The 11,186-nt window shown below is 33.2% G+C and overlaps 1 protein-coding gene across 1 annotated transcript in view; it reads right to left on the reverse strand.

The window, feature by feature from the left end:
* The window catches only part of HELRODRAFT_192404 (hypothetical protein), a gene marked incomplete at its 5' end in the record, with an annotated part of 9,466 nt that extends 6,979 nt beyond the window's left edge, over positions 1–2,487 (reverse strand). The window contains one exon of the mRNA XM_009022680.1: positions 2,441–2,487. Within this exon, the coding sequence (XP_009020928.1) occupies positions 2,441–2,487 (47 nt within the window). The remainder of the gene's footprint in view (positions 1–2,440) is intronic.
* Positions 2,488–11,186: the final 8,699 nt, after the last annotated feature.

Genomic DNA, 11,186 nt, shown 5'->3' on the forward strand with positions numbered 1-11,186 from the left:
CATGCATAAGTAGAATCTAAGTACACAGAGTGTATAATTATAAATCATATAACAAATTATATACATACATATACATATATATATATATACATATATATATATATATATATATGTATATCAAAGAGAGAGAGAGAGAAAGAAATAGAGAGAAAAAGGGTATGAGAGAGAGAGAGAGAGAGAGAGAGAGAGAGAGAGAGAGAGGAGATAGTCTGAAGAGAAACACAGAAAAAAAACTGCAGAAAGAAAGAGAGAGAAAGAGAGAATCCGAAGGAGAGGGAGGAAGGAGTGAGATAATTTAGCGGCCAGCGTCTTTTTTTGATATATATTATATACATATATATATAGAGAGAGAGAAAGAGAGAGAGAAAGAGAGAGAAGATAGTCTGAAAAGTAATAGAGAAAAAACAAAGAGAAAGAGAGAATCCGAAGGAGAGAGAGGAAGGAGAGAGATAGTTTAGTGGCCTGAATCTTTTTCAGCTGATTTATATGCCGATGATGTTATTATGCTTTCCAATGAAAAAAATGTTCAATTATTTCATTTTCATCGCCTAATTCATTTAAATTCGTTTATTTAGTTATTCATTCCCTCATTCATTATCCAATTATTTATTTACTTACGCGTTCCATACATTTTTCTTATTATTAATTATTATTTTTATTGCTGATATTATTATTATTATTATTATTGTAAATTTCTGGCATTATTATCAAGATTTTCTTATTATTATTCTTATTATTATTATAATTAGTAGTGGTGGTGGTAGTAGTAGTAGTAGTGGTAGTTGTAGTAGAAGTAGTAGTAGTAGTAGTAGTAGTGGTAGTGGTAGTGGTAGTAGTAGTGGTAGTAGTAGTTTTTTTTATTTTTATTGTTAAATCTGTGTTTGCAAACATTTCGAAGACATATTCCTATTTACATTTGACAAACATTCTTTTGTCAAAAGATTTTAGACTTTTTCAACCAATCAAACAATCAAAATATAACTAAATCAATCACTCAATCCATTATTTAACCAACCATTCAATCTATCAATTAACCAAACAGTCAATCAATTAATCAACCAGTCAATTAATTAATTAACCAGTCAATCAATTAATCAACCAGTCAATCAATTAATCAACCAGTCAATCAATTAATCAACCAGTCAATCAATTAGTTAAACATTCAGTCAATTAATCAACCAGTCAATCAATTAATCAACCAGTCAATCAATTAATTAAACATTCAAACAATTCATCAACCGGTCAATCAATTAAAAAAATAGTTAATCAAACAAACAGATTAATTAATTGATCTATCAGTTTAATCATTTTATCCAGATATGGAATCAATCATTCAATTTATCAATCATTCAATCAATCAATCTATCACTCAATTAATCAAAAATCAACCAATTAAACAGCTCAATCAAATAATCAATCAATCTACCATTCATTCATTCATTTAACCAATCAACCAACCAGCCAAATGAGTTATTGAATAAAACAATCATGCGACAATTTAATCAATTGCTAAATATATAATTTAACTTAAAAAATTTAGACAGAATAGATACAAATAATAACTTAAAAAGTTTTAATATTAACTATATGAAAAAAAATAATTTTTAATAAGGTTAAGCATAATTAAAAACCAATAAAAATTATAATGTAAATTTATCATTAGTGAAGTGAAAGGGTACTGAGTGACCTTAGGAGTGCAAGTTACGTATCTATTGGTAGAGTGGGGTATTCATAACGACGATGATGATGACGACCGACGATGATGATGGTGATGGTGATAATGATGATGACGCGGTGACTGACGATGATGATTGCGTTTTGTTCGATTTCATTATTTATTGTAATGATGATGATGATGATAATGATGAAGAAGAAAAGGACAACGACAATGATGATGATGGTGATGGTGGTGTTATGAAATAACAATAATAATAATAATAATAATAATAATAATAATAATAATAATAATAATAATAATAGCACTCCGACCATGAGGTCTATTTGTAGCAACCAAAAAACACACAGGTTGTCTGAAGCATGGACACAAATTGATTTCAAAATATTTTCAGAAGAACGAATGAACGATCGAACGAACGAACGAACGAACGAACGAACGAACGAATGAATGCATGAATGAACGAACGAACAAAAAATAAATAAAAAAAAGAACACTTTCCAATGATAATAATAATAATAAATTAGACCAAATTCAAATCAGACCAAGTTTTGACTCGTTCACATAAACAAATCAATTTTTTAATCATAAAAAATGTTCAAAATAAAATGAAAAATAATAACAATTCAATTATTCATCATTGTTTATAACAATATTATTAATTAAATTATTATTTATGTTTTTATTGCTATTATTTATTTTTATTATACTAATGTTATGATTGACACATCCCATTATAAAAACATCTCTTGTCTTCTTCCATACCTTCGTTCCAGCTTGAAATATGAAACACTCTTTTTCACTTTTCTCATGTTGTTTCGGCCTTTATCTCTCCCTCTCTTTATCTCTCCCTCTCTTTCTCTCTCCTCTCTCTCTCTCTCTCTCTCTCTCTATCTCTCTCCTGCTATCTCCTTCTTCTTCTTCTTCTTTTCTTTTTCTTTCTATCTTTCTTTCATTTTTTTACTCTCTTTCTTTCTTCTTCCCTCCTCTGCTTCTCTGTTTTTTTAGTTCTCACTTTTTGCCTCTGTTTCGCTTTCTATGTACATCTGTTTGGCTCTTTCTCTCTCTCGTTTTTTCTCCCTCTCTCTTTCTCTCTCTCTCTCTCTCTCGTAATTTGTATGTTTATCGTCATGTTACAGTGTCTGATATGTTTGTATTTATTTATTTACAAGGAACTTCTTGACGTAAGGTAGAATTGTATTTCAAAAAATTATTTGATTAGCAATTTGTGTGTGTGAGTGTGTGTGTGTGTGTTTATGAGTGTATGAGTGTGTGCTGTGTATATGTGTGTGTGTGCTGTGTATGTGGTTTAGTGCCTGCTAGGATAAATACCCAGTACCCCGATACGCAATACGGGTATTATTGTATACAAAAGAGGAATACAAACGACCAAGACTTTTATAAAAAATAATTCTCATTTTTAATATTCTTATTATTTTTACTGATTTTAATAATTTTTTTTATTAGTTATTAATGATTTCAACAACAGCCTGCGAATTCGCCACGCTGTGAATCCTACATTGCATTCAAACCCGGAAACTGCAACAACCGACACAGGCGATCAAACCAGCCATTGAAAGTTAATGAATTAACTTACATGCATTGACATACAAATGGTATATAAATAGTATACAAACAAACAAGTGTATGAAGTATACAAACCAACAAACAAACAAACCTCCCTCATTCAACACACATTCATTACATTTGAAACATCAGTACAATAAAAGTGAAGATTCTTACTATATAAGATACGAAACTTTCAACACCAAGGAATACTAACGAACTTCGATATATCGGCTGATTCTCTCAATGTTCACTTTGAGAAAATTTGGATATTGTACTTTTAGGGACACATACACACACATACACATAGACACACACACACACACACACAAACTTTTCCATTAATATATATATCTGCTTGAATACATACACCACTCATTGAAACTAGACAAAATTCTTCAAATCATACAACAAACAACTAAATAAAACATCAACACATCTACACACCTACGCACACATACACACATTTATTTGCACATGCACACGTAAAAGAACACACATACACATGCACACAAGTATACACACATACAAATTAACACAAAAATTTTACAGAAGTACACACGCACACACACAAACATAACACACACACGCACACAACCAAACACATGCACGCTCATGCTTTTATCCCAAAGTGTGAAAACCGACAAATATGTGTTACTACGTCACAGTTCACACACACACACACACACACACAGACACACACACACACACACACACATTGCAAAGTCATTATGTCGTTGTTTACACATCACGAAAACAAAGCTTACTACCAGTTTGTTTGCATACATAAGCAGATATTTGTTCAAGTATTTAGTTTAAGTATTTTATTCAGTATAAGTTTTCCATTTGGAATAAGTGTAAAAAGAGACAAGTTCATAGGGGGGGGGGGGTTAAGCGGGAATGCCATCTCCCGCCATACAATGAAAGAAAAAACTTCTAATAATCTGTAAAATATTGAAAATTCCGTGTAGAATTTGAAAGAATAATCAAAACAGAAACCAACAGAAAAGTATTCTGTTTAATATAAGTTCTCCATTTGGTATAAGTATTTAGTATTAGCATTCAGCATAAGTAGAAGTATTTTATTGAGTAATTTATAATTATGTTTGTACAAGGAGAGGTATGTGTTTATGTTGAGGATTTGTTTGATGCCCGCGCGAAACATGTTTAAGATGCAACAACAGCTGCGAAAGTGGATCTATCATGCAATCATTCCTCTATTCCTTTTTCATTCATTCGTTCGTTCTTTCATTTTATTCATCCCTTTTTTACATTCTTTCGTTCATTTTTTCAACCAATTCTTTTTCCAAAGTTTTCCCCGATTTAAAATTATTTCTAGATCTCAAAAATTTTGAGTTCGTTTATTTTTGTTATTTACATTCTAGATTTATCTATTATCTAGTATTTAACAGTAGTTTTCTATTTTAGATAAGTTTAAATAAAAATAAAATTAATTCAATTTAAATTTAAAATTATTCTTGATAAACCAATGAAAATTATGGTAGAAAATATTTATTAACCTAAGTCTTTTAGTGGTATTTATAATTAATTCAATTTAAATTCAAAATTTTTTTAATAAACTTTCCAGCCTGTAAAACCAACATGCACTAGGTTACATACATTCCGACGTGACAAACGAAACGAGACGAGACAAAACGAAACGAAACGAAATGTTATTTTGTCTCTGAGCACATATGCACATGTATTCAAATGTATATACGTAAGACAAATAAATCATCAGCCCTATTTATGTATATATCATTTGAGTATCGATAGCTCATATGCCAGCAGATATAAATGAATGATGTTTAGCATACCTATGACGCCAACAATAACACCGATAACACACTACCACGACGACAACAACAACAGCCAAACTATCAACAACTACACTGATAACAACTTCACATAAAAACAACACTGAAAACAGAAGAACAACGTTAACAACAACACAACAACAACAGCAACGTCACCAACAACAAAAACAGCAAAAATAACAACAAAAACCACAACAACAACCGTAACAACAAATCAACAATAGCAACACCAACAGTAGCAAACTCCTGACATCACTCAACTCCACAGTTCAGAGAACAATAAATCATATTCTGACAAATTTGTCAGCAGATTTTATTTACTAACTAACAGTCTCTCAATCTCTCTCTCTTTCTCTTGCTCGCTCTCTCTCTGTCTTTCTTAATTTTTCTTTTTTTCTTTCCTCTTTCTACATTTTTTTCCATCTTTTTTTTTCTTTCTCTCTCTCTTTCTCTCTCTCTCTCTCTCTCTACTTTGTTATTAATCGTTTGTTTTACCTGTCAATTCACACAATACATGAGAGTGACTGGGAGAAAGAAAAATGAGTAAGATAGATTGAGCTGAACAATTAAGGTAAACGACATAGTAAAAAAGTATTGAATGAAAAGAGAGAGAGAGGAAGAATAAGATGGAAAGAAAGTTTACCAAGATGACAAAAAAATTGAATAAAGGAGTAAAGCAGAAAGTGAAGGAATGTTTAAAATGTTATGTAGTTAGAAGAATACAAATAAGAAAAACGATCGAATTTCGACGATTTTTTTTTTATTTTAATCAAATCAGAAGTTTGAAGTTTTTTTTTTCCAAACTGAAACATAACATCTTTAGATAAAATAGTATAGAGGAACACTCGTATGTTTGTAGGTAGGTAGGTAGGTAGGTAGGTAGGTAGGTAGGTAGGTAGGTAGGTAGGTAGGTAGGTAGGTAGGTAGGTAGGTAGGTAGGTAGGTAGGTAGGTAGGTAGGTAGGTAGGTAGGTAGGTAGGTAGGTAGGTAGGTAGGTAGGTAGGTAGGTAGGTAGGTAGGTAGGTAGGTAGGTAGGTAGGTAGGTAGGTAGGTAGGTAGGTAGGTAGGTAGGTAGGTAGGTAGGTAGGTAAGTAGGTAGGTACATTTGTAATCAATCATCATCATTCTCGAGTGAATAAAATCATTTATTGCCTATTCGTCAGGACCATCAAAAATTTATTTCGATTTTTTCAGCAAAAATGATAAAATTATGCTTTGTTGAGTCTGTGTTTTAGATTTTCATTGTGGTTATGTATGTGTGTGTGTGTTTGTGTGTGTTGGTTCGTGTGTGTGTGTGTGTGTGTGTGTGTGTGTGTGTGTGTGTGTGTGTGTGTGTGTGTGTGTGTGTGTGTGTGTGTGTGTGTGTGTGGTTTGTTTGTATGTGTGCTGGTTCGTGTTCATGTCTATGTTTCAGGCACTGTATTTTTTTCCCTTTATATATGATTTTGTTCTGATGTACAACCAACACCAACAGTCGTTGAAATATTCTCAAGCAAATACATTTTTAAATAGAAATAACAGAAGCCGTCAGAGCGCTTGAAAATAAAAAAAAAATGAAAGGCCATAATGAAAAAAAGTTAAATTGAAATTTGATATTTAGGTTAAATATCAGGTAACCGTGGAAGATCATAAATATATGCAAGAGTGGGAAATAAACGTTTCATAAAGTTTAGTTGTTGTTGCACGTTGCTATGTTTGAGAAATATGTCAAAAAATACGTACTTCCTGGAGTAATAATTTTAACAAATAATATTCATCCAATCATAATTGAGATGATACAAAATTTTATTCAACCATAATTGGATAATTTTTTTCCAATTATGATTAAGATAACTATAGTTTTATCCAATCGTAATTAAGATGGCAATAATTTTCACCAAATCAAATTTAAGATGGCAATAATTTTCACCCAATCACAATAACTCAACAATTCAACAGATCAGAAAAAAGAAAAGCTAACAAACGAACCATATAGACATGGACAGGAGATCCTTCAACTGCCAGACCTTATTAGTATTCATGACGCCACTTCCTCTGATTAGGACGCCATACTGGGGGTTGTTTTCAAATTTGATTCCAACTTCCTCGTCGTTTGAATCGTATCCGAGGATCCTAACAATGAATTCATGCAGTGCACGGTTCAATGATTTCGTCTCGCCAACCTTCATAAGTACATAGGCCGTCTCGTTATTTGTATGCGTTGGCTGGATTTCTACGCTGACCTCGTAACCTTCTGAACTTTCAAAGCAGACGCCACACGACGCCGAAAGGTTAAAGGTCAGCGTGAATTTATCCCAACAACTGCGCTCGTTTGATGTTGACGGCGATGATGATGATGATAATGATGACCAAGAGGAAAGAGATGATGATGATGATGATAACGATGATGATGATGATGATGATGACGAAGATTTAGTCTGTGTGTTGGGGCATTGAGGTAATGAATAATAAACATGATTAAGATCTAATGAGGACTGATTGATACGGCTAGTCATCCACTCATTGTGATGTCCACCGAGCGTTTTGTGGTCATATAATACCATAAACTGACCATTATAGAAAACTGTTGTGTTTAAATTTTTCAGCATAGAAAATCCAATCAGTGAATAATTCATACCTATGTTATTTTTTTCACTGTTTTTCGTCTTAAAACACAAAACATTCTTGTTTAGCTGTAACAGCATGCCGAGTTTTGAACTAAATACCGGCGCAATTTTTAGAGGACTCGAATTTCCACAATAAATTATTTCATTCTGATTGAGTTGGTATGGATCAATGAGAATTTCTAGGAAGATTTCAGTTAGAGATTCGTGGTATGGGGACCTGGCTGTTAATTTAACGTACTCTATTCTATTGCTGTTCATATCAATTTCGAATTTTTTAACATCGTAATATATAAAACCATCTTTCAAATCATTCTCACCGAACGAAGTTACGACCATCCCGTCATTGTGTTCTTCGGTTCTGAGTACAAATTTCCCAAATTTTAAATCTGAATCAATTGTAAAGATATAGATTTCATCATTTTCGTTGTTAAAAATTTTATGGCTGCCGTCTTCTGCAAAGTTTATTATATTTTTAAAAGTAACGTTTAGTTTGTTTCTCTTCTTAGAAGCAAGAATATTGTGACTCTTCTTCATCGACCAGGTCCTCGCTGCATCAACAGGCTGCAGCACGTTCACCGTTAGCTTTGCTTTCAAAACCTGCTTGTAGCTCCCACTGATTTCTAAGAATATCTGATCCCGCGATGAGTAACTTTCATTTGCGTGTTGCACGTACCTCACGGAGCCGACATTTAAATCCTGCATGTTGAATTCCTTGACGATGACGTCATTAAACAACACGTGACCGTGATCTGGCCCTCGCTTGATGGTGAAGGTGAGGTCATCGTTGTTGTGGTTGACTAGAGTGAAATGATGCGAGGTTATGGACTGCTCTCTTCCCCTGACGGCGATCAAATCCTTTATGAAAATCAAGTTCAAATCAGTGTTACCCACGTGATGAACAACGAATTTGACGCTGAAAAGTGAACTTTCATCAAAGTTCTCATCTAGAGCAAACAAATCGACACGACAAGTGAAATTTACTGTTGAATTTGAAGCGCTGACACCTTTAAATGCAATTTTTCTCCTCAAAAAATCTCCGTAAGAAAATAACTTGACGGGACTCCACTGCTCTTCAATGTCCATTAGATATCCACATTTCATCGGATCAATTGGATCTTTGACGAATATTCGAATCGTATCTAAGTTAGTTTGATCATCTGCGATGGTGAACAGCTCTGTTGAGAGGACGCACAGACCGACATTATTCGTCTGCGGTTGCTTCATCGGTCCAGCAATGAACGTCGGACCGTGATTTTTTACATTTATGTTTGTACTTGTTAGGGACAGGCAAACGTTCTCTTGCAGCCTATTCGGTCGATTGTTGCTATCGGTTTGTATCAATACCACTTGGATACAAAGTTGTACATCTCGAAATGATTTTGAGGATGCCTTGATTGCAACAGAGTTCAAATGATGACACTGATAATTCTGTACATCAGTCGGCTGATCCGTCGGATATTTAACCAATATCGATGAGATCGGTACGGATGTAAACTTGAAAGTACATTCCTTACCGAAAACATTCGTGTAATTAAGTCGAATAACATCACTCGATAGGTAGCGATAACGATCAACCGATACCATCATACCGCCAGCAAGTTTGTCGAATAGATACGGAGCGTAGTCGAGTACGTTGACTCGCAGTTCGACGTTCTCTTCTCTGATTTGCTGATCATTGAAATGGTAAATCGTGAATGAGATGACGTCATGCGTGACGTAACTGTCTCCGTTGTGCGTGTAGGTGACGCTGTCGGCTGTCAAGGAGCAAGAAAATGTCTGAAATTGAAGAAAAAAAAAACAAAAAATTATGAAATTAACACATTTTTATTTTTCGCACAATTTTTAAAATCATTTGATCAGCTGTTTGAGATCGTGATTTTTCCTGATATTTATCGCGTCAGATTGTTTGCGTGTGTGTTTGCGCGCGTGTGTGTGTTTGTGTGCGTGAGTGCGTTTATATATATGTGTGTGTGTGTGTGTGTGTGTGTGTGCGCGTGTGTATGTGTATAGGTGTGTGTGTGTATATGTAAATAATAACAATCAGTAACTTTTGTTTGAAAAATATACAATTACTGAAATATACAATTACTGTTACAAAGTTAACAAACAATATTATTATTATTATTATTTATTTATTATTATTATTTATTATTTATTATTATTATTATTATTATTATTATTATTACTCCTTTTTAATCGTTCCGATGGTTATAAATTTTTGAAACAAAAATGGTTATCATATACATTTATGTTGAGTCTTCGCAGCCCATTATAATTTTGCTTTATGTGTAAGTTCTGCAATTATAAATTTCATCGATACCATTGTTATTTTTATTATTGTTATTATTATTATTATTATTATTAATATTATTGGTAAAAGTAGTAATAGTATTAAAGTAGTAGTGGTAGTAGCAGTAGTAGTAGTAGTAGTTAGTAGTAGTAGTAGTTGTTGTTTTAATAGTAGTAAGTTGTAATAGTAGTAGTAGTAGTAGTAGTAGTAGTAGTAGTAGTAGTAGCAGTAGTAGTAGAAGTAGTGGTAGTAGTAGTAGTAGTAGTAGTAGTAGGGGCGGTAGTAGAAGTAGTAGTAGTAGTAGAAACAGCAGCAACAGTAGTAGTAGTAGTAGTAGCTTTTAAATTAGCCATTATATGTGTTTTATGGTTTACAGCTTATAAAACAATAGAGTGTGTATGATATGATAGTTTCATTTTATCAAGATGATATATTCCGATGTATTGATATAAACTGGTCTGTGTGAACATTCCTAAGGACTGACTAATACGTGTGAAGATAGATTGAATGTTTTCAAAAGCGACGCACGCACGCATACACACGCACGCACACACACACATGCACACACATACACTTACACACAAACATATACAGGCATGCACTGTACAGACAAAAACAAACGAGCACATACCTACAAGATAAAAAACACACATATACAGTTACACATACACACTCCTCACACACACACACACACATATATAAGTAGTATTAGTAGTGATAGTAGCAACAGCAAAAGTATTAGTAGTAGTAGTAAAAGTATAAATAGCAAAAGCTGCAGTTAAAGTAGCAGCAGTCGCGGCAGTAATAATAGTAGTGTAGTAGTAGTAGTAATAGTAGTAGTAGTAGGAGTATTATTATTATTATTATTAGTAGTAGTAGTAGTAGTAATAGTAGTAGTAGCGGTAGCAGTAGTAGTAGTAGTAGTAGAAGTAGTAGTAGTAGTAGCAGTAGTAGCAGTAGTAATAGTAGTAGTAGTAGTAGTAGTAGTAGTAGTAGTAGTAGTAGTAGTAGTAGTAGTAGTGATAGTAGTAGTAGTAGTAGTAGTAGTGTAGTAGCAGCAGTCGTAGTAGCAGCAGAAGCAGCAGCAGCAGTAGTGGTAGTAGTAGTAGTAGTAGCAGTATAGTATTAGCTCTAGAAATAATTTTTGATTTAAAATTTTTAATTTCATTTTTGTGGCAACATATTTCGATACTCCCATAGGCACTGAACACATGCGCTGCTATTGGCGATGA

This window comes from Helobdella robusta (genome assembly GCF_000326865.2).
Source record: "Helobdella robusta unplaced genomic scaffold HELROscaffold_33, whole genome shotgun sequence".
In the NCBI taxonomy this organism is placed as follows: domain Eukaryota; kingdom Metazoa; phylum Annelida; class Clitellata; order Rhynchobdellida; family Glossiphoniidae; genus Helobdella; species Helobdella robusta.